Here is a 24,628-nt window from a genome sequence, read left to right as displayed (position 1 = left end):
AAGTAGTATGTCAAGGGAAAAGTATGAGAAATGTGTGTCCAAAATATATCCAGTCAATCTTCTTGTTAAGACAGTGAACAAAAGGAAAGCAACACACACACACACAAACAGGACTGGCCTGTCACGCAACAGGGTGAAGTGACTTTTTTTCAGGCAGCATCATGCATGTGATGCAGATGGAGAAAGTAACTGGTGTCTTTAATGGTGCAACAAGATGTTTCAAGTGCTGGTCCTATCAGGGAGAGAAGGGCATGATCAGAAGTGCCGTAGCTCAGGGGTAGAGCATCTGTTTTGCATGCAGAAGATCCTAGGTTCAATCCCTGCTATCACTAGGTGGGACTGGGAATGTCCTCTGTCTGAAAATCTGGATAGTCATAGCCCGTCAGTCATACTGATCTAGATGGATCAATGGTCTGACTCAGTATAAGGCAGGTTTTGATGTTCCTATTTGGCTTCAACTTCAGGCAGCAAAATTTTATGGGCCAGCACTGCCAGTGACTAAGATCCCAAACAGTAGTAGTATTTCAGAAATTCCTTGGTATAGAAATAACATGAGAGATACAAAGGGAGCAGAGGAGGAATTTAGAATAAATTGTCAATTGTCAAACTATGACACAGGAACAGAAAAGAATTAAATATGAAAAAGAAGTAAGAAAAGAAAGATGGATCTAGAAGAAAGAAAGAGAAAGTTAGATGAATAGGATTTCATTCCCCAGGAGTATATTCCTTGGGCAAGTTGGCAATGGAGCATTCCTGTTTTCCTGGCAAGCCCCCAAATGCTTCCCTGTTCCAAGTTGACATATGTTCCACCAACACAGAGATGAGGTTTTAAATGCAAATGTGTCATCTGGAATGACCTGAGGGTATTTGTAGTTGTATTAAAGGATGCATGCCCAAATTCAAGGGAGAGATAATTGCATTTTAAAAAATTATTTGTTAAATTTGGATCCTGCCTTTCCATCAAATGTTGTTTGGACATATACACCAGCCCTGCCTCTATTTCTGTATATCAAGCTGTGACCTTTAACATCAGCTCAATAAACCTCATGTGAATGGATTATTGTATTATTTAGTTATTGTATTATTATTATTGTATTATATTTTTGCGGGACCCAGGTGGCGCTGTGGGTTAAACCACTTGCTGATCAGAAGGTCGGCGGTTCGAATCCCTGTGACAGGGTGAGCTCCCGTTGCTTGGTCCCAGCTCCTGCCAACCTAGCAGTTCGAAAGCACGTCAAAATGCAAGTAGATAAATAGGAACCGCTACAGCAGGAAGGTAAATGGCGTTTCCATGTGCTGCTCTGGTTTGCCAGAAGTGGCATAGTCATGCTGGCCACATGACCTGGAAGCTGTACGCCGGCTCCCTCGGCCAATAATGCGAGATGAGCGCACAACCCCAGAGTCGGTCACGACTGGACCTAATGGTCAGGGGTCCCTTTACCTTTACCTTTATTGTATTATTTATTTATTGCATTTACATCTAAGTGGTCTTACAGTTCAGTATTTTTCTTTCATTCGTCTCGTTTACAATCACACACAGCCACCACCTCTGCAACTCTGCAACATGACATACACAACTGAAGCCCATGATTTAATTTGCCTAAGGCAGCTTCTGCCAACTTGGTACCCTTCAAATGTTTTGGACTACGACTCCCAACTGCCCCAGGCAACACAGCTGCGGTGTAAAGGATCACCAGGACTTTATGTCGGCACTTGCTTCTTAAACATATGTAGCAATCATGAAGAAGTATGCTGCTTAATGGATGAATAATGTTTTGCTTGCCCACTGAGTAATCACAACCAGCCAATGCATTGAGGACCACAGATAAAAAGCGCCAGGCCAGAGGGCATAAGATGTAGGCAGGTTTTGGCCTTGGCAATTCTTCTTTCAGAAATGAAAGGCCACTTGTGTTTATCACATCCTGATGCTGAAACTTCACATTATTAATTTACAGGTACTTCACTGCTTCCAACAATGTAAATGTCCAGAGTGTGTAGGAAAAGCAAACCTAACCTGAAGACCAGATGAACCCAGGTACATTATCTTTATCCTTAAGTACACAAGTGGAAGCTGACTCGGCTTACATTTAAACAGGAAGATGTGATTAGTCTTTAATATTTTAAGTGTTTGTTTAACTTTAGTTTCCCAGTTCATTACCTCAGCTTTAAAGCTACTGAAATGCAATTAACTGAACAGGCTAAGAAGGGATGGGAAGAACTAATTGCTGGCCAAGATATGAGGCTTGAAGACAATAAGTGATTGAACAATTCAACAGAACCTGTTGGGTGTGATTTAATTACATGATAAATTTTTTGGGTGTTGCACTTAGAGAAATTAAATAAGAATGACTCTAAGGTGGGTTTAAAAGGCAGCCATATTTAGATGCAAGCAAAAAATACATTTCCTGGCACAGGTCCTTGGCCATCCACAAAACCTGTTGTTCAATGCAACTCACGGCCGTCTCACATTAAGGAGATGAGATACGGCTTACTGCCTGTGTGGGACAATAAAATTGCTCTTTTTGAAAGACCATTAGTGGACAACCACCCTAAACTATTTTTAAAAGCATTTAACTGATTCTCTAATGTTCCTTATTATGACTGAGGGCATGACCCACTTGGAATAACATCCAAGGCTATTCTCTCTTCAGTTCTAAAGCCAGACTTTCCTGGGAGGGGAAGGGAATAGAGAGGGTCCAAAGGAAGCCCAGTGTTTCAGAGATCATGTATTGTAAGTTAACTGATATGGACCACTTGCTGGGGGCTCTGCCCCATCCATGCTCCCTTTTGTTTTCAGGTATGTGTCATGTTCACTCAAAAGATTATATGGCCAGAAGAGGACTATAGGTTTCCCATCTCTGGTTTAGATTGTCAATGAATATTTCCCCAAGGAGCTTCCAAAGTAGAAGGGGAGGAAATGACTGGATGTTGTGGCACACTGTATGCACAGCACTCTCTACAAAAATTCAGAAATAAAACGGAGAACAACAGAGAATTCCTAATGCTCTGGTTCTCATTTTGCTTTGCTGGGTGCATAATGTTTTTACCTTGGATACACCTGGCAGTATCATTTAAAAAAACAAAACCACTTCTCATTTTACAAAGAACTGTGCCAATCACCCACATTGTGCTTCCTACGTAATACCCCATTTGGAAGTCTCCCATACCCCTATCAAGCATTTAATCGCCAGATGGCATTTCTTGAAACATCAGTAGTGTATAAATGTGTCCATTCATATAAGGTTATAGCCACATATTATGGGATTAGAAAATATCCCTAACTTGATTCACCACCAGGCAAAGGGGCAGAAAGAAGTTATAGTCTGGGAGAAGCTGGGAAACACATTGCTTGCCCTGAGTAGGTGACTAGCTACGGTATTAGAGAAGTTAAGTCTGGTTAAAAAGAGAAAGCATTTCTACCACCAGAGGGTAGTACAAGAGTGAGGGAAAAAAGAAGAAAAATGTGATTTCATTGGAAGTTCTGGAACTTGAGAATTTTGAATAAAAGACTAACTTGCTGGGTGGCTTTCCCCTGTGCTGCTGTCTATAAATGTGTGGCTCTGGAAAACTTAGTGGTCTATGAAAAAAATATCCACCAAAGCAGGGGGAACATGTACTAAAGACTTTTGCATATCTTCTGTAGAAGTCAGATGGGACATTTAAATCTTATACAGCTATCCCTATATGTCTACTCAGAAGTAAGCCCCATGGAGTTTGATGGGAGTGTGCATAGGACTGCAGCCTTTGCTCCAAGAAGAGCGATTCTGGAGGTTTTGATGGAATGAGGAATGGTAAATCACAGGTCACCATAAGATTCTTGAAGGAGGAATCTGTCCACTTGTATTCTGCAAAGCCTCATGCATACTAATGGTGCTATAATGTAGCAGCTATGTAAAGAAACAATAGAAAGAATAACAAAAGAGCAAGCTGAAATTACTGGGTGATATCCAAGGTTAGTCATAGTAGACCCACTAAAAGCAACAGACTTATGTAATGGATTCTACTCAAAGTGTGACTTAGTTGGTTTTTAACCACTGTCCTAGAACCAAGTAAAGCCCAGAGAGATAAGGATGAAAAGATAACTTTATGTAATTATGTAATTGCTTCTTTCCAATGAAACAAACCATGCTAATAAATGTGTTCTCTGTGAAATCTGATACTGTCTCCATAATACGGCAAACACACAAACCTGCAATTGTCACTTTCTAGTGCCCAGAGGAATGCTTCTAATTTCCTTTGTATTTAATTTATTACCTGTGGCCAAGCACAGAGCTCGATCCAACTGCCTGGGTTTCTGCTTCCATTTTCTACTGTGACCCACTGAGTTTGGATCACCAAGTGGGCAGAGTAAACACAGCAGAGCTTGCCTTTTGAAATACAACTGCTTTGTCAAAGAAATGTACAGTATTCTTTACTGCTTTGGTTCTCAGTGAAAAGCACCTAAGACTATGGTTCCTCCAAACAAAGATTCAGGAATATAAGACCTTCACAGGTATTTAAAGGAAGTGAAGACAACCTAAAACTGTGTGGTTGCAGTGGTGGGGAGAGTGGAGATCTTATTTCTATAGTAGTAGCCAAAACATTTAAGGTGGCATGTTGTTTCAAGGTAGGGGTTGCTCCTTGGATCTTCCAGGACCAGGTCACCCACTTTTCAGAAAACTGGGAACAGGGATGAAGAGAACAGGGAATCAGATTGCTTAGTAATGAACTGTGCTTAATTTGTAAGTGTCAGAGGTCAGTCCTGACTGGGGTTGCCTTTTGAATCCTGCTCCGCATGAGGGCTGCCTATGATGACTTAAGCAAGAAAGACATTTTGATTTATTTGTTACCACACTTTTTTTAAAAAAAGAGCAAACAGTGCACATAAGTTACATCAGTTATCAGTACTGTATGCTTACCTTGTAAGGTAGGTCACTACAGTACTATTATTTTATGACTTACAGATGAAGGGCTGTGGCTGAGACATAGTGGCTTGCCCAGCACCACTAACAGTCTTTTACTCCCCATTGTTTGGCATACCTAGCACCCCTCCCCCCAATAAAGGTAAAGGGACCCCTGACCATTAGGTCAAGCCACAGATGACTCTGGGGTTGCGGTGCTCATTTCGCTTTACTGGTCAAGGGAGCCGGCGTTTGTCCGCAGACAGCTTCCAGGTCATGTAGCCAGCATGAATAAGCCGCTTCTGGCGAACCAGAGCAGCACACGGAAACGCCGTTTACCTTCCCGCCAGAGCGGTACCTATTTATCTACTTGCACTTTGACGTGCTTTCAAACTGCTAGGTCGGCAGGAGCAGGGACCAAACAACGGGAGCTCACCCCATTGCGGGGTTTCGAACTGCCAACCTTCTGATCGGCAAGCCCTAGGCTCTGTGGTTTAGACCACAGCACCACCCACGTCTCCCTCCCTAATAAGTGTACCTAAACTCTGAGAAATTAAGAAGAGATCTGATGTATAAGGCCAAAGGCTGTTCTCTGTGTGTCCAACCAGATACAGATGGGAAGGCAAATGCAGAGCATAGGATCTCTGAACAGGATCAGGCTGCACAGTCACAACCCTCGTATTCCTACATGTATGCTTATTTGAAATGGAAACACAGCGCACTGAACATAATGGCACGTACTTCCCACTGCATCTGCTCAGATGCCTTATTCTCCAGTTCTAGCAGTGTAGTTTCTAACAGAACTGGGTATGCACGTAGCCAAGATTTTTGTTGGGGGGGCCAGGACTTTGGGGGGGGGCGGGGCAGAACCAACATGATTGGTCAGTTATGTATTTCTATTGTTTTACTTGATGGGGGGGGCAGCTGCCTCCCTGCCCCCTCTCAGCCATGCCCATGGAACTAGGTAAAAATGTGCAACCCTTCCTGCACACAGAAAGTCCCCCCCCCCAATATTTCTGGCGATGAAAGTAGTCTGGCCAATTAAACCTGGTTGGCAAAATGAGTTACTGTACATGGTTCTCATGGGGATCCAGGATTCAGTAAAAAGCCTGAAGTTTATTCTTTGGTAGAAAATAAAATACATGTAAAAATAAATTAATTCTCTAATAATTACAATTCCTCAGGTTTCAGGCCTGAATCCCATCTCAAATAGCTGTAATACTACGGAAATATTTTTTGGAAGGGGAATGTTTTACCTCAGCCTTGACGATACAGCTAGTTTTTAAAAGGAGAGATGAAAGAGCCGGAAAGCTTGGCTGCTGTGTGAGGCGACACGGCGGAAAAAGAAAGGCCCTTTACTCATGCTCAGAGGCACTCTTTCCCCCTCGGCTGTGAGTGAGACTAGTGCATGGAGCCCAAACTTCGCGAGGTATCCTGCAGCAGCTGCCCTATCGCGACGCTGAAGAGGACTCCTCAACGCCCTGCGCGGAAGGCTCCGCTTTGCCCGGCCCTCCCTCCTTCCAAAACTTTCGCCCGACCTTTCCTGCCAAAGTTCCGAAGTTTGGTGACGTCAGCGGCGCGGCCGCCAATCCGCGCCGAAGGTGTTATTTTGGGGAGGGGAGGGGGCGGCTCCTCCGGGTCCGGCGCCCGCCTGCTTCGCCTTGCCCATTTCATGGAGAGGCGGCCGGCTGCGAGCGCCCCTGAATCGCTCCCAGCTCCGGCGGCTGTGATCCCGGGACCTGGCCGCTGCTGTTGCTGCTGCTGCTGCCGCCGAGGTCTCCAGGGGACAGGCTGGGCTTCCCGCCAGGCGCTTCCGAGTGCGCTCCTGGGCTGCTGAGCTCCTTCTCCAGCAACCGGTTACCTGGACTGCAAGGCAGAGCAGGATCGGGCAGGTTGTGGTTGTGGCTTAAGCAACGGACCGGCCCCCTCTCTTCCACCCGCCCGCCCGCCCGTTTTGATCTTGCGCGCTTTCTGCCCGGGCTTGAAAGGCAACGCGACGATCCGTCCGGGGACTCGGAAAGAGATGCCTCCCGCACCGCCGGGCTTCCCTCGGCTGCACTGAGATCTCTGCGTGGCGCCCTCGAGGGCTGCTGGTTGGGATCCGAGGCGCTTTTTTGGTGGGGTTCTCTTTTTCTCCCTCCTCCCCCCTCCCCACTTTTGCCCGGAGGAGAAGGCGAGCATGCTGGGCGCAGGGAGAACGAGTTGGGGGCGCCTTGGGCTGCTCCTCTTGGGGATGTGGAGCATCGCGCTGTGGCAGCGGACCGAAGGATGCCCGAGTAAATGTACCTGCTCCGGATCCAATGTGGATTGCCACGGACTGGGACTCAGAGCGGTGCCCCGAGGCATTCCCAGGAATGCGGAGAGACTGTGAGTACCAGCCGGAGGAGGGGGAGGCTGCTTTGCCCGCCAGGTTGCCGAGAAGGAGACTGCTCCTGCCGGGCGTAGATTAGACACAGCTGTTAAAATAAGATAGCCTAAGATAGAAACGGGCACAGTGGTGCTTGTGCCGGGTTAGACCGCTGGCCACGGGCAGCTTCAGGGCACTGAAGTTCCTGGGGATTGTGAGCCACGGGAGGTGCCGGGCTGCTCCTCTTAACTTCCTGGCAAGCAACAGAGCCCAAAGCACTTCAGGAAGAGAGAGCCTTATAAAGAGCCTTTGTGGGTTTCTTTTCTAATTGCATAGCAGGTTAGCCATTGTGTGTAAATGCTCAGGAAGGAAAAGGGGGAGTGTGTGGTGGGAGAACCACATGCAACAAGTATGCTTGGCATTTTTCCACATGATGCTCACTGGAATGTCTCACCAGACTTTGGGCTGGCTTACTGACATTTGCACATCCACACTGCATTCACTCAAGGTGCATCTGCTTGGTTGCAATTGGAGGAGGCATCTGACTGCCATAGTGAATATGTAGGGTGCTTTAAGCCTAGGCTGGTTTCTGGTTGCCTGCAAGGCTAACCAGAACAGTCTGTGACTAGTTCAGCCTCTGCCTGTTTCTACAGCTGGTTTTCCACTAGCATTATATAACACACACTCTCTCTCTCTCTCTCTGTGTGTGTGTGTGTCTGACTAGTGGATTTGGGGACAGATGGGCCCAAAAGAGCTTCATATAAAGAAATCCAAACATAATGGGATGTATTAAGTGACCGGAACCTTACCTTTCCCGTGTCTTGATAGATTCACTAGAGCAGTTCAGGAAATAGTCATCTCATCCCTGACCTAATGCGTGATTAGTTTTCATTTAGCATTTAGTAGGATTATGAAACCAGGCATATAGCCACAATTGAAAAGGCCTACATATTCCTGCAGAAGTGAAAGAGTCTTATGGCATCTTAAAGACTTAACAGAGTTATTCTGGCACAAACTTTCATGAACTAACGACACTACATTGGATGCCCAACATGTTATATCCTCTGTTGGCTAAGGATGCGCACAAGAACCCATTCCTATTCACATGTGTACAATTTTAAAAGTGTAAACAGTTAGGCTTAAGAATCATAAAATGCGGGGAGTAGGTCTTTAACACTTGTGTTTACAAAATGGATAAACTGTGTGAGTGTATGTGTGTGTGTATTAATTTTATATATACACAGTATATAAAATCTATCTATCTATGTATATGAAATCTGCCAGCACAACACTTCATGCATCAAATGAAGTAGGCACTAGTCTATGCCACAGTGTTTCTTGAAGGTGTCGAAAACTGTATTTCTGCTATGGCAGACTAACACAGATTATATACCGTATATATATTCCTAGTTACTGCTCTAAATTACTTTCCAAATACTTAAATGCCTAGTTGCTTTCATTTGTGCACCCCATTGCCCTCTTTGTATCAAGTAATATAATGTCGCTAAAACTTTAATCTAAAGTTCTTGGAATTTTTTTTAAAAAAAACAGATAGGCCATTGGTTCATTATAGCTAAATCCCATAGGGTCAGTAATATGCCCTCAAGTATTTAAATACCATCTTTAGGACCAGCTAATGCTCATGCTTGCATGGTGAATATCCGTCCTAATGAAGGCACTGCTTTGCTGACCCTGTGAAATACTTACAAATAAGTTCCATTGTGAATTAAGTGGATTTAGGTCCAAGTACATGTGTTCAATATTGAGGTGTCGGTTGTGCAGCTGGAAGTGTGCAGAGCTGAACACTTGAGATCACCTTCGTACCATTTCACTATCTGGAGCCAGTAATAAATGAACAGAAGTATGGATTTAATAGGTCTTCTTCACATGGCTAGTGACTGAGATTATAAAAGCTTAAACTTGATTTATAAACATCTTCAAAGCAAAAAGGCTAACAATCTCGACAGAACCTTGCATTTGAAGTTCTTTAGTAATTTCACTCTGCTCTTACGAAAAAAGGAAACATAACATTGAAAATGAGTGTCAAAATTTTTCTTTTGGATCCGAATCCTTTTGGTTCCAGATGTTGAGCTTCAATCAATGGTGACATTTGATCAGTTCAAAAAACATTTGAAAAGATGGTATACAGTATACTGAAAATTATGAGCCCACACTGTTATGATCTTAGTAATGTTGTCATCTTAGTAATCACACCATGTTTACACTTTGAAATACGAGTCTGAATAAACCTTCAGAACTACAATTTATTCCCAAATGTTAAATGTTTTAGAGGGCTTGGTAGTATGGACCTGTGGCCAGAATTAGGCACCTCTCATGCTTTTCTGTGTGCATGTGCAAAGTTAAGGGAGATGTACCTAGTTTTGTGCCAGGGCAATACAGCTTTAGCCAAAGTCTTTCCCCCCCCCTCTTGGAAGCAGGTGCTCCAAGAGCTCCCCAACCCAATTGTAAACTATTCCCCTTCTTGGTGAGAAAAATCGTGACCAAATCTAGGTACAAATAAGATTAAATACCCACTTCCCTGGTCCTCCCTGCATCCTGCTTCTTTTCTCATCAGTTGGCTGGGACAGGCACCACTATGGTGCTTTGGAGAAAGTTCCACATGCTCATTGGTATGACAGGTATCGCTTGTGTCCCTTGGGGATAACAGGTCTGGAAAAGCAAGAATTTTTAGTCCATAGTGAAAACATGATGCATTCGTGGAACAATGTTGTGAATCAAAATGTAGGAATTGATGTAGCAGGTTAATATTTAGTTCTGCAAGCCTTTTAGTTGTGTTCTGCTCTACTAGTTTGCCATTTTTAATATGCCAGAAGACATGGAGTAGTAGCCTGCACACCAGCTGCTTAAATACTCCGGCTTGATTAAAGTACCATAGTTTGCAGTGTGCAGTTCTATACATGTGCACTGAGAAGTAAATTTCATTGTTTTCAGTAGAGCTTACTCCCAGGAAAGGGTGTATAAGATTGCAACCTTAATTTTCTCTATAGGATTTGAGTCCAGGCAATGCAGTTCACATACAAGCGAATATGCCCTGTTGCACTCAGTGAGACTTACTGTGGAGTAAGCATGACTAGGATTGGGCTGTAAATGTCTTAAGAGTAAAATAATACCCTCACATCTTAAATTATCTGTGCGCTCCTCAGTGTGCAAATAGTAAGAGCAATCAAGACTTTGCCAGAGTGAGATATGAGAAAAGCAAAACCTGATAAAGTTTCACGTCAGTGTATCATGTGAAAAGCCCCACATAAGCCAAGAAAGCAAAGAATTCACCAACAAAATGAGAATGACTTTTACTGCGTGGACTTAATATGAGCCAGCTTTTTGCCGTTCCTTTTGCTGTTAATACATATGAGCTTGTGTTTTGGAAATCACATTTAAACCCTAAAGTATCATTATGATTCTGTTTTTCCCAAGCTAAAGCAGGAATTATAAATATATTTCAGATTTAGACTTGTCTGAACTTAGTTAAGTGGTGTGTGTGTGAGAGAGATTGCATCCAGACCTCTTAAACCTACAATTTAGCTTGTTGCTTATGGTCAAATAAATCCATTCTTTCTTAGAAATAAAACCTAAATTAGGTTACATTCCATGCTTTACTTTGGAGTATGTCACATTGAACTCAGGTAGGACTTATTTTCTTGACCACATGCAGATATGGGGTGGGGGTTATTGGTCTAGGGGAATTGTAGCGTGTGATTGGAAAGAACCCTGAGATTATGACCATAGTCGATCTAAAACAAATGTCACTGAGAAATAGCATAGTGTAGGGTAGTTAACATGGTGGCCTCCAAAAGTTGTTGGATTACAACTCTCATAAACCCTGATCATTTCTTATACTGGCTGTGGCTGATGGGAGTTGTAATCTGACAACAACATTTGTAGTGTGCCGTGTTGGCTACCGCTGTAAAAGTGTAAGGCCTTCACACCTGATCATTTGACTTTGGGGTGAGGGGGTTGAACCTGAGTTGCAGTGGGAATCACTCTGGGATTCATACTCTGGGAATCACTACTTTGTCAGAACATTTAAAAAAGATGAAACAGACATTTAAGAAATAACTTGCACTGGCAGTCACATATCTTGCAATGCAAACAGTTTTTGAGATTTAGCCCTTGGGTTTGTGTGCTTATGAAATCTGTACTTGTAGCAGAAGTCCTTTTCCTGATGTTTATGCCACAAATGCAGAATTTGGGGAGCTTGAAATCAGATGTCACAGCTGAAACTGGTTTCTTTCAACCTTGTTTGTGATCATTGGTAAGCATTTAAAATGAATTTTGTGCCGAAAGTGTTGCTGACTGGGACAAGTCTCGGGCTGTTTCTCTCCTTTGCCTTCCAACCAGGAGCAAGAAAAATGAGCTGCTTGTTTTGTCACAATATCAGCAGCAATATATTAAGAAACTGTATTTGTTAGTGGTAATTAGATCAAGAAATCCAGCCAAAGCCTTTTAATTCTTACTTAGATAGTTCAGTAATGCACTAATTTGAAGTATAGCTCAGGAAGTTATATTACATAGAAATTGTTTATGAGTACTTCACATTACTTTATTGAGTCTCCAAGTCCAGCAGGGATGGGGAACCTGTGTCCCCTCCAGATGTTGCAGGAACAAACACCCATCAGCTCCAGGCAGCATGGCCAATGGGCCAAGAGTGATGGGACTTGGAGTCCAACAAAATCTGGAGGGCCACATGTCCCCTATCCTTGATCCAGTCTACACTGGGAATCACTAGAAACAGTTTTAAGTCCCTTCATAGTCACCCCAGAAAATTGCCCCTTCAGCAGAAGACTGCAAAGCGTTACTAAGGTTAAAAGTTCTAAATAAATTTATTTACTAATTTATGTGCAATGTTGCATTTATATTCCACCTTTCCTCCAAGAACCTCAAGGTGGTGCACATGGTTTTATTCCTCCCCATTTTGTCCTCACAACAACCCTGTGAGGGAGGTTAGGCTGAGAGACTGTGACTAGCATAATGTTATCCAGTGACTTTCATGGCTGACTAGGGATTTGAACCCTTGGCCCCTAAACCACTGTGGGTAGGTTGCCACCTTGCAAATGGGACACCAGATGCATACACATAACTACCCCAGTGCTGAAGATGGTGGGGCTGCCATGGATCTTCTTACCCTTTCCCTCCTCAGTTCTCAGTCTCCTCCCCTCCTACCTTCCTCACCACATGTCTGGAGACTGAAGCAGCAAGTGAACAAGGGGTGGACAACTGTACTGGGGAAAGCTCAAGTAGGAGTATCCACAGAATTTGGATTTAAAGATATGCACCCCATGTCTGGGTGGCAAGAATGACTCAAGGTGGTTTGTGGGAGTGGAACTCTGCTTGCTAAATGGAACATTCCCTTCCTGTCCTCTCCATGTCAGCGTTTCTCAACCGGTGTTCCGCGGCACAGTACTGTGCCGCGAGACACCGGCTTGTGTGCCGCGACGTGCAGCAAGGAAAAGGGCGCTTTGCATTGCTGACGGACTTCCGGCGAGGCAAGATGGCGCACGGCACGGCAGCGCGAAGCTCCTGAGAGCAACCAGCGTGCCCGTGCCGCCAGCCTAGCCTCCAGACCGCCGGAACCACCACCACCGCTACGCGGGCGCCAAGTGAGCCCGGCGGATCGACCGGGGAGCCGCTGGAGGCCCCCCCATGACCCCACCGGAGCGACACCGAAAGCGCCCGGCTGGAGGATCGACGGACCCCTGGGCTCCGCGGCAGCCGCGTGGGCGTCGGAATCGCCCGGCGGATCAAGCGGGGAGCCGCTAAAGCCCCCCAGCGAGCCTGCCTGCGGCCAGGAAGAGCTCCGAAGCCCGGGACCTCCCACCACGCGACGGCCCTGCCTCGTCGCCACAGCCGTCGCCACCCCAGCCGCCCCAGGAGAAGAGGAAAAGGAGGGAGCCCCCCCCCCAGGTGAGGGAAAAAGGGAAAGATAGGGAGGAGAGGGCCCCTCGCCACCCCCCAACCCAGGTGAGAGCGCCTGGTGGTTCCGCCTGGCTACCGCGCAGCAGTTCTTCAGTGGCATGCTTTACGTCTCCCCTCCAAACTAAACTAAATATAGGGCGGCACAGAGTTGGTGTGCCGCGGGATTTTTTTTCATAGAACAAGTGTGCCATGGCCCAAAAAAGGTTGAGAAACACTGCTCTATGTATCCCCCCAACCCTCTACAGCAGATTTAGAGGGTCATGAAGAGAAAGGGGAGGTCCTGCTGCTTGAGAAGAAGCCCATTTTGCTCATGCATGGACACAATTGGCTGTAACCCAGAAGTGGAATAAAACTCTTCCCTCCCTGCACCTGGCTGGCTAGGGTTTGCTTTACCATCCAGATACCATTTCCTGCAGCCTAAATCATGTTGCTTCCTCTGCTACAGGATAGGGCTTTGGTGAGTTGCACGTTGTCAGGTCTGCTTGGGAGAAAAGACACTGGAGTGTGTATGAAGCTCCGTGACCACTTTTCAGCACAGGTTTGACCTGGTGGAAGCATTGAAAATGGCTTACCTTTTCTATTGATTTGCCAGTTGAAATATTTGCCCCCTGCACTGTCTGCCCCACACATGGGGCAGTAGCCTACTAATGCTTTTTCAGCTAGCGGGCACAGTTGGATTTTTGAGAAAGTGCCCTGAGAGCTATTCACAAAACGGATGTATTGGGGTGTGTGGCGTATTACCTGCCACGTTTCTAAGAGAGGACCACAAAATAGTGCTGGGGTGCCTCCCACCAGTCACCCTATCATGGGTGGGCACTGCTATGCTATCTCACAGAGAGAAGCTCTTTGCACATCTTCTTTGTTTAGGACAGATGGCATAGTGGGCTTCCAATGCTACCATGCAATCTGTACTTGTGGACAAGTTTAAAGGTCTGTGTTCACTGTAGGGGAGACTGAGCCAGATACTGAGCAGGAAAAGAAAAAAAGTGAATCATGTACTGTATTGTGGATTTTTACTGAGACCTTGGGGGGGTGCCATAGGGGGTGCTGGTGAGCACACTGGTGCCTGTTGACCCCATTTGGCAAAGGTGAAACTGTTGATGTTCTTATACTGAGTGGCATGTGGTTCTGTTTGATCAAAAGCTGCTAGCAATTGTTATAAAGTACAGTAACTGGAAGAGAGCAAGGATTTCTGCATTCTGCAATACATGGCCTACTTTAGGCTTGCCTCTCAGTGTCTGTTGCAATTCTCACAGAGCTATGGTGATGTTAGCAATGTCACACATAAGCCTAAATAAACAATGCAGAAATTCCTTAGTGATACATCCTTCTAGCATCAGGAAGACTAAATACAGAGGACACAAATGGTGGTTAAAACAAAAAATACTTACGATGATTCACATAGTAAACACACAAGAGTGCCTACCATCTGCATTGCAAGAACCCACAGAAAACTATTTTCTTCTTAAACCTCAAGAAAGGAAAAAGTCAGATGAAAAAGAATTTAGGTTAACTCTGTGTGTTTTTTTAGCCACTTCCTCCCCACCCCCAAGGATGTTCGCAAATACCTTTCACATGAGCAGGTTCTGCTGTTGCATAGTTAGAGCATGTATGGTCTTCATTTTCTTAGTTGAATTAAGATGTGCTGCTAAAAGCCATAATTCATTATGCACTTCTTGTTCACAGAGTGTGGGAACTTTAAAAAGCACCCCTAATAATGGAGACTTGCTTGCCCTAACAGTCCCTTAAAATAAGTTTAAACAGGTAGTACTGTCCATTAAAAATGTTAAGCTTTTTAAGGAGACACACACAGAGAGAAAGTATAGTGTGAGTTACACTGACTGGGATTGGGTATATTTAATGTCAATATGATGTATCTGACTTTTAATCTTCCTGCAGAAATGTTGAAGGGTCACTTTTAAAACAACGCAGACATGCTGCTCGTAGCCCAGCTGTGGGTTCTTGGTAAAACTGAAACATGCCATCTTTAAAAAAATATTGTTTACTGTCTTCCCTTTGCTGATGAAGAACAAATAGTCCTGTATCGCAGACAGCTCTGAAGGCATTTTGCCAAGTTGCATGTGACCAAGAATTAATAATAATTCTTATGAGCCTTCTTTTGTCTGTCAAATTTAATTTGAGCAGAGCAGTCGGCATCAGAGCTGACTTTCAAATATACCAACACAGACGCATGCGCATGCACAGAGCCTCAAATGACCTGAGGATGCGCTGAGAGAGTTTAATTTTATATGCATCTCTTTTATCAACTTAAAATATGTGTCTTCTGTGTTCAAGGTGGCTACTCAGGGATGTTCATTCGGTGCTTACATGCAGAAGTGAGACAAAGTGGATACCTCAGAAAAAGTAGGTTCCTCTTTTTTGTGAGGCTCTCATTCTGCATGGGCTTCATTTGTCCTCCCAGGGGAGCAGCATGGAATGAAGTTTGCACTGATGGGACTGAATATGGATTGGTACCACATTTTCCTCCCCATTTCAAAACCAAGGTGTGGAAGGACATCTTGTTCAAAGGGTTGATTTCAGTAAACATCTCCCTATTCGTTATGGCTTAAAGCGTCCTTTAATTATTCATTTCCTGATTGCAGTCCACAGTTGGCAACGGGTCTCTCCCACCTCCTGTGTTTTCCAGTGGCTCCTTCTCCAGTTACCAACTCTTTAATTCATTTCCTGAACTGAGCTAAATAAAGGGCCACTACCTGGGAGAACCAGGAATTGATTCAAAACACCCCAAATGGAGAGACCTATGTGGCCTGCGATCCTAAACACAATTTCTAAGTACTGTAGTAAGTCCTGAATAGAATTTAAAGGTAAAGGGACCCCTGACCTTTAGGTCCAGTCGTGACCGACTCTGGGGTTGCAGCGCTCATCTTGCTCTATTGGCCGAGGGAGCCGGCGTACAGCTTCCAGGTCATGTGGTCAGCATGACAAAGCCGCTTCTGGCAAACCAGAGCAGTGCACGGAAACGTTGTTTAACTTCCCGCCAGAGCACTTTGATGTGCTTTCGAACTGCTAGGTGGGCAGGAGCTGGGACCAAACAACGGGAGCTCACCCTGTCGCGGGGATTCGAACCACCAACCTTCTGATCAGCAAGCCCTAGGCTCTGTGGTTTAACCCACAGTGCCACTTTTGATTAAATAGGATATTGTCTGTGAGAAGGAGCACTGCAGGATTGTTATGGGGAACAGAGTGTCATATTGTGGTGTGTGTGCCACAGATTTAATTCGACTTTCAGCTGATTGCTGAAGACCAACAACTAAGAAACATGGAAGAGCCCTTGGACTTAGTTACACAGCTGCAAATAAAATGTTTTAAGTGCAATATATAATAGGACGATTCAATTTTTTTTTAAAAAAAAAAGGCTTTAAAAAAGCATTTTCAGAACGGTTTTTATATGTGTGTCAATTTCACCCTTGTGTGGAAAAAGTTCTGACACAGAGGCTGGAGATGCAGCAGCCATAAGTAACCCCACAGTCCCGTCCCACCCCTCACCCACCCCCAGATCAGGGAGACACAGCAAGGCCTGTATCTGTTACCAGTTGGAGGGTTCTTGTGTTCTGTCAGACAGACAGACAGTCTCTTTCTCTTTTCTAACATGTAGATGGGATCTGCTTTCCTGTTCTGTTATCCCATGCTGCTGATTTGTGTGTGAATACAAGAACTACAAGTTGACCGAGTTGCCTTTGCCTTTGTCACTGTGGCTCTTGATTGGATAGAAAGGGCATATGTGATTGTCCCCACCTATGTACTTCTGGTATTCATGGATCTCCTGCAGTTGTTTTTGTTGGTTTAGCTTAGTTTATTTAATAACTTGCTTTTTAAGTCCCAAGGGACTCTCCCAGTGTGACTTATAATTGTTAAAACAACAAGAAAACAGTAAATAGTGATAAAAGCAATCTAGTGGCAAAATCTGATTGGGATGGCATTTGATCTGCTGGAGGTGCCCACTAAGAGGGGGCGGGCAATTTTCACTTAGTTGCCCTCTGTGGAAAATCCATTGTTCGGCTTGGGGAAGCCCTCTAAAATAGTGTGAAAGGTGACATGGGGGTAGGGCTGTAACAGGAAGAGGGGGACATAAAAAATAACCCCCTTCCTCTTTGCTTAGCAGCCAGGAACATACTGCCAAATCATTGGTCCACCTACCTCAGTATTGTCTACACTGACTGGCAACAGCACCCCAGGCTTTTTTGGGGGGGGGTGTTCTCCCAGCCCTTCCTGGAGATGCCAGGGATTGAACCTGGGACATTCTGCATGCAAGGCAGATATTCTGCCACTGAACTATGGCCCTTCCCTCCACTGGATCAAAATCTGCATGGAATTAGTGGATTTCAACCAATAAATTAAGTGATTCGAGCAGCCATAAATCTCAGTATAAAAACCAAATAAAATACCAAGGCTGCAATCCTATAGCACTTATTTGAGCACCACTGAATTCTGTAGGACTTACTTCTGAGTAGACATGCAGAAGATAGATTATGCAATGTCCAAAAATAAGTCAGTGCCAGGAGAGATTTGCACTATTGGTACACCGCAACTGAAAAGGCCCTATTTATGGTCACCACACCCCTCTTCTCTAAAAGTAAGGGCATCCAGAAAGCGGCCTCTGATATTAATACATGTGGGAGAAGCCCATCCCTAAGGTACCCAGATGACACCATGGGGAATTGGCTGTCATTACAGGGCGGAATTCAGCTAACAAGTTCCACCAGCGGAATCCTGTGCAAGGACTTCTGCTAGTGCTATGGGGCTTCCCCATCTCTGCTTCCCATACTACCGCACTGGGATACCCTACCTCCCAGAACAGTGCACTAGGGAGCAGTGTAGAAGAGTGGGCAGAAAATTCCATTAGGCAAGCAGAAATGCTTACACTGATGGAGCGATCCTACGTTGAATTCCTCCTGCAGCTTGGTGTGTCCAAATGGGCCTGCCTCTCCCCCCCTCCATCTTCCTCTCTCTGTCTTCTGCTTGGAAAGAAACCTGCAGCTTTAGCACCCTGCTGTATACAGTGCTCACACAAAGCAATGTGTTTTTTCATGCAAAGTGTTTCTGAGATAATAAATTAATAATGATTTCACACTACAGGATTTGTGTGCGCTGCGTGTGGATTCGGGGCCTCTCCAAACAAGGATAAGCTCCTTGCTGAACACATGTTCTGAGCATGTACAGTTTGAATAGTCGGGCTCAGGCATGCTGACCGTGAAGTTTTTATGAGGTTTGGAGTGTTGTGTTACATAAATGCTTAAATGCATTCTTGGATGGAATGAATAAAGTTCTCCTGACGTCGGGAACATTTTGTGTTTATAGCCTGATTTGTGGAGTTTAGTTAGCTCCAGTATCTCCCCCAAAATGGCTGGATCAGGCCTTGGTGGCTGGTTGGTTGGTTGTTTTTGTCGAAAAGTATTTATTAAGATTAACTCTCTACACTAGTTGGTTTCCAGGAGCACAGTAGAAGCAGTGGGGGAACGGAACGGAACTCAGCATAGACTCACATACGTTAATGTTCTCATTAAACCATAGTTTGTTTTTAACTATTGTTTAATGGGGCATGCGAACGAGGCTACCTGGAAACAAGAGGTGCCAATAACTGTGGGTTAGTCCAGCCCAACTCTCATTCTGAGTATTAAAATATGTTGAAATATGGGGAAATTTGAGCCTTGATGCCAAAAGTAGGCCCAGAATGTTATGGTGCTTGTAAGGCTTATGCTGTTATCTACTGCTCAGATGGCTTGAACTGTTGTGGGTCTGAACACTCTCAAATGTGGAAGCAAGTCGGCAAGTGAATAAGTAAATGGATTCACTTTGCAAACTCTGCTGTAAACTGCAGACCTCTTATCCTATTTATCCCAAAAGTGAGACAGCAGCATGTTTTCGTGCTAGCTTGATTAAACATTAAGTGTTATCACAGGCTGAGGTGCACGTAAAACACTTGTAGGTCTGCTCAGACTGCTGCTGACAGCCTCTGGTCTCCTAACAGCTTCTCAAGAGTTGGTAAAATACTTGCATTTTGCCTAAGCAGTAGCCTTTAAGGGAGGGGGGTATCTGCTGTAAATGGCCAATAACACACACATACACACACACACACACACACACACACACACACACACACACACAACCACCAGCGAAATGCTTGGTTTGCATTTCAGCAGTATAAGCAAGAATCCAGTTGTCCAGTGGCTTGGTAACAATTTTAAAACATGGCAAATATATTAGTTCATCATATGGGTGCAATCAGTCCTATAGGTATTGCATCTTAATGCAGCTAATGTTTTCTGCACCAGTGCAACAGATACACAGGTGTTTAAGGCGTTATAAGGGCTTTGTTTACCACAAAACTTCAATTACTACAGCAGCGTGTACATGGTACTATTATTATTATTATTGTATCCCACCTGCACTCCCCGGAGCATGGTTCTGCTTCCCACCCCAGTTTTATCTCCACAACAACCATGTGAGTAGGTTAGGCTGAAAGCTAGACTCCATTCAGATGCACATATCTCAGTTTATTAATCCAAGATATGCACCATATTTGAACTTCTCCTTCTCTCCTCTCTTCTTTTCATGCTTCAGCTGAAGAATTTCAGGGTTAATTAGCCATAGTTTTGTCTGATGTCTAAACTGGGAATACCAGGATTAGAAGAAAGGGTGCTTCCAGACGGGTGTTTATTGTGGTGTTGGTTCTCCTCATGCATGTAAGGTTTTTTTTGTGTCCACATGATGTCATCGACATCAAAATGCCAGTCCATATTTCCCTCCCATTTAATCTTGATTTACCTTTTCCGGGGGAAATCCAATAAGTAAAAAAAGCTGTTCATAATGACTTGTTTGCAAATTAAGCCCCCATCTGGAAACATCCAAAGTAGCATTGTAAACCACAGCTTGAAGTTGGTTTAAGAACCTGGTTTGCTCTGAGCCTGGCAACAATAATTTCCCAGTATGGATGTAACAAGAAACTATAATTAATTAGCTCAGGGAGACTTCAGTTGTGGCACATAAGAAGAGAAGAGGGAAGTGGTAGCTTGGGGAGAGAATGAGTAGCGAGCAGAAGACTTGTGCACAACTCAGCTTCAGAGAGCAAAATGTCATTGCAATATGAAGAACTAAAAGTAAGGAAATCTTTTTTTTTGGCCATACTGGTGAATGAAAAACTTTATAACTAATAAATGGGAGCTGCAACAAGCTCTTGTAGTGTGGAGTGTTCCTGTTCACAGTGCAAGCCAGCCAAGCCCACGGAGAACTGAGCTTGCTATTCATGTGTGTATACACGCACACATACACTCATTGTAACAACACAGCTGAAGCTGCACATGGATAATGCCAACCAAATTGTCTTTAAGTCTTCACACAGATTGGTATCGATTATCTGGGTGTTGCTTCACTTAGAGGAAAAAGAATTTCTTTAGAGAAAAATCTGGTCAGGGCTAGGAATATTGACACAATTGATGCCAAGGGTTACTTCCTCTGTGGGCATGGGATGGCCTTCCAAGCGAGAGAAAAACCTAAGGATGGGCAGATAATTGCAGGTTTTCGTTTTCATTTTAGCAACTAAAAACCCTAAAGTCATTCCTCCACACATAATGAGCCACCACAGTCTTCTTCTGCATGATCACAGTGGTTGTAGCATTTTAACTTTTGCTGTGTTGAGCAGCCAAACTGGCAGACTGCATCAATGAAGAGATTTTATTTCATCCCTTTTCCTTGCCATGGCTTATGTAATTCCTTTCCATGGCAACTTCTTCCAGAGATGCACCAGCTTTCAGGCTGGTTCCTCCTATTACCGTGGGAATGGTTTGACCTGTTTGCTAGCCATTAGGAATTCAACCTAGGATTGGGTTGCCCTAGGATGATGGGAGTTGTCCAGCAACATTTGGAGGGCCTAGGTTAGCCACCCTCGAGTTACAGGATTAAGCTGACACTTCTTAAAAATCATAGTGAGGCAGCATATAGAGATCTTCAAGAAAATGTAGAGCTATGCAATCATCCTCTGTAGATGGAATAACAAGTATATTGCCAGATTCAACTAAAGAGTCCTGCTAGTGGAAGCCTATGCAAGGACTTCTGGGAGCGTAACGAGGCTTTACCCCTCTCCCCCGCTCTATGCCCTCTATGCCCCCATATTGGCTTGGGGGGCATTGGGAGAACCCCCAGAACAGTGTATCGGGGGGGAGGAGCATAGCTGCCAAGTTATCCCTTTTTTTAAGGGAAATTCCATTATGCTGAATAGGCTTCCTCGCGAGAAAAGGGAAAACTTGGCAGCTATGGGGAGGAGGGGTCATTCAATCTGGCAAGCTGAAATATTTGCACTGATCCAACGATTGCCATAGCGCTATGCTGAATTCCTCACAGAGTCACAGCTGAAGGAAGATGGATCCCCTTGCAAAAGAGATCCAGGATGACCTTCAGGAGTGTAGGAGAGTTAGGTTGCAACCTGGAGATTCCCTGCTGGCTTTACATTTGCTGCAGAATTTTGAGATGAGGCAGCTTTGGTTATTTCTGCCTCTTTGCTCATTTTATTTATTGCCGTCTGAGCAGCAACATCTAGAGTCCTGTTTCCTACAGAAGGAAGGGAGAGGGAAACAAACAGAAGATGTGACTACAACTCCTGGGCAATGACAGCAAAAATAATGTTGGCTTTCTTAATTACAGTGGTACCTTGGGTTACGAACTTGCTGTAATTTGTTCCGGAGCTCCGTTCTTAACCTGAGGCATGCTTTCGCTAATGGGGCCTCCTGCTGCCGCTGTGCCACCGGCGCATGATTTCCGTTCTCATCCTGGGGCAAAGTTCTCAACCCGAGGTACTATTTCCAGGTTAGCGGAGTTTGTAACCCGACGTGCTTGCAACCCAAAGCGTTTGTAACCCGAGGTACCACTGTAATTTTGTTGGAAGTGGTATTACCAAGATTAGTGAGCAGTGTTGATACCACTGGTTTCACTGCACATGCCAAGCATAAATGTCCTCCGAGGAATTAGGTCTTTTGTCAACCCTTTATGACAGAAACTGTGGCCCTTTGGATGTTGTTGGACAACATGTTTCATCATCCCTGACTGTTTTGCATGCTTGCTGAGGATTATGGGAGTTGTAGTCTGTCAACATCTGAGGCACCTTAGGTTCTCTGTGGGGGATCGCCAGAATATATTTGCTTCCAGACAGGATTGCCATTTCCCTCAAAAAGCATATATATGTATTTATTATTACATTTACTGTATATCCCACCTGCAAGAAGCTCAAGGTAGCATACATGATTCTCCCTTTCCTCAGTTTATCCTCTCAACAGCCTTGTGAGGTAGGTTAGGCTGACTGAAGGTAACTGGCTCAGGGCAATAATGTGACTCGACTTTATTTTAGTAATATCTGGTTTCTATGCTCTCTTGTGGCAGGATATAAAACATTCCACAGTTGGTGTGGAGGTGGTGATGTATTTTGAAATATTTTGTTTCCCAAACCGCTGATTCACTTGCAAAGAAAATATAGATATGCTTAAATATATTTTTCAATCCTGAGTGATGGAAGATAGGCCCACCATGCAAGTTTCCGGAAATAGCTATTATATGATGGGGAAAGCTGGAACAAAAGATATTCTGACACACAGTGCCAAGCCCTTAAGAATAATGGTTGAAAGCAGAACGCTTAATATGGCTTAATGGCACAAATATGTTGAAACACCAATGTAATAAAAACAGTGCAAGTGGGATTTGAAAAGCAAATGGGAAAATATTAACATGAGAATGCATCTGGAAGGATGGGTGGGAGTTTAAAAGTGTCCTCATGTTCTCCTGGCAAACGCAGTGGTGGTTCTGGTTCTTATTAGAACAATTTAGAAGTCAACAAACTGCTGACCTTAATTAAGAATCTTTTCATAATTTATCATCCTCTTCCTACAGCAGTTCCTTGCTAAATAATCTTAGGAACTTGTTTTGAGCTGGGAAAATGTGTGTCTTGAATACTCAGCTTGTCTGGAACAAAGTAGGGTGTTTTTAACCATCTTTAAAATGATAGCTATGAGTAATAGGAACCCTGAAAATTACGGGTTATGGCTGAATAATAAAATAAAATAAATAATAGGCAGTACTGGGGTAACGGTATTCTGTAACTATAGAAGCAAAAGTATATTTCTAGAGTAGGTTTGTCAGGTAAACATTTTTTTATCAGTCCACCTCTATGCAGAAGATTACTCACTTTAATCCCTGCCTCATACACAGGATAAAAGCAGGGATACCTGCTTTTGAGTTGTAGGAAGGAATCTGATAAACTGTAAGGAGAACTTTGGTATCTGAAGAAGTGTGCATGCACACGAAAGCTCATACCAATGACAAACTTAGTTGGTCTCTAAGGTGCTACTGGAAGGATTTTTTTTTGTTTTGTTTCGAGAACTTTGTGGTGTGTGGAAAGGACTCTTTTAGAGGGAGGAGGAGAGAAACCAGCCAACAAGATGCAGTTGAATAATTCTAGCAGAAATCTTCCTGAAATGGCCAAAATCATGATCAGATGCAGGAAGGATCAGGTCCGCTGACATGCTAGGATTAAAACCACAAGTTCACTGCTAGTATATTCATAGCCTTGCAACAGTTTCCCAAACACAATTCTGGCTCAGGATATAGAACAGTAGTTAATACACAGCTCATTTGATTTTTTTAATTGTTAATTTTATCTTCTACATTTACTTTTTGTTTGTAAACATCTCTGGAATCTCATATACCCACTCTGGGGTGTTCATTTTGAACCTTTGATATCTTTTATGCCACTCTGTGTGAAAGAAAAGCCTTGCAGAATTACTGGAATGGTAGCTGAGGAAATAAAACTGTCCCACTCGGTTGGGCAGAAGGCTGCTCTGCAAGCTTTCCAGCCACCTTCTGCTGAAGGTGATTGGATTGGGTTCAGTACCTTTCAAGGAAGCTGTGTGATATTTTATGTTTCCTTTCTTACGGGAATAAGGGCTAATGGACATGAGTCCACAGTGTTGTGAAGCAACATTTTCAGTAGCTGTGGCAGTTCAGTTGCCTGGGAGACACTTAATTCATGTGAATTTGGGGCGATGGCTCAACCCTGCTCTCTCCAGAGTACAATGAAGGAACAATTGACTTGTCTCCTAAATATTTGCCCAGAAAATATTGACCCTTAGTTGGTGTATTGCTGACTTAAATCGGCCGTCCACCTACGTATTATCCAATGGGCTAATGAAAGGAGGGTCTTGATTTACACATAGTAAAGGCCTTGCTTTAAAAGCTGTTAATGCATTTTGAATTATAATTTAAAATAGTAAAATTTTTGAACTGGAACAAAACAGTCTGAGACAAAGAAGTGGTTGTTGTTCCTGTCACCACTGCTGCCCCACAGCAACCCATTGTCATTGCCTTTTAAAAACAGCAATGTGTCTTTTAACCTCCCAACAGCTACTGCATATGCTGCATGGGAGATTGATACTTCCAGAACAAACAATGAAGTAACATTTTGAAA

General features: G+C 44.0%; 1 protein-coding gene across 2 annotated transcripts in view; it reads left to right on the top strand.

Moving 5' to 3' along the window:
* Window positions 1–6,494: 6,494 nt before the first annotated feature.
* The window catches only part of SLIT3 (slit guidance ligand 3), a 409,547-nt gene continuing 391,413 nt past the window's right edge, over window positions 6,495–24,628 (top strand). For both annotated transcript variants that reach the window (XM_035105175.3, XM_035105174.3), the window contains exon 1: window positions 6,495–7,247. In XM_035105175.3, coding sequence (XP_034961066.1) covers window positions 7,060–7,247 — 188 coding nt within the window. In that variant the 5' untranslated portion in view covers window positions 6,495–7,059. The remainder of the gene's footprint in view (window positions 7,248–24,628) is intronic.

The sequence above is a fragment of the Zootoca vivipara genome, chromosome 2 (assembly GCF_965207765.1).
Source record: "Zootoca vivipara chromosome 2, rZooViv2.hap1.1, whole genome shotgun sequence".
Lineage (NCBI taxonomy): Eukaryota > Metazoa > Chordata > Lepidosauria > Squamata > Lacertidae > Zootoca > Zootoca vivipara.
The sequence above is the reverse complement of the archived record's forward strand: the minus strand, read 5'-3'. Positions and strand labels throughout refer to the sequence as shown.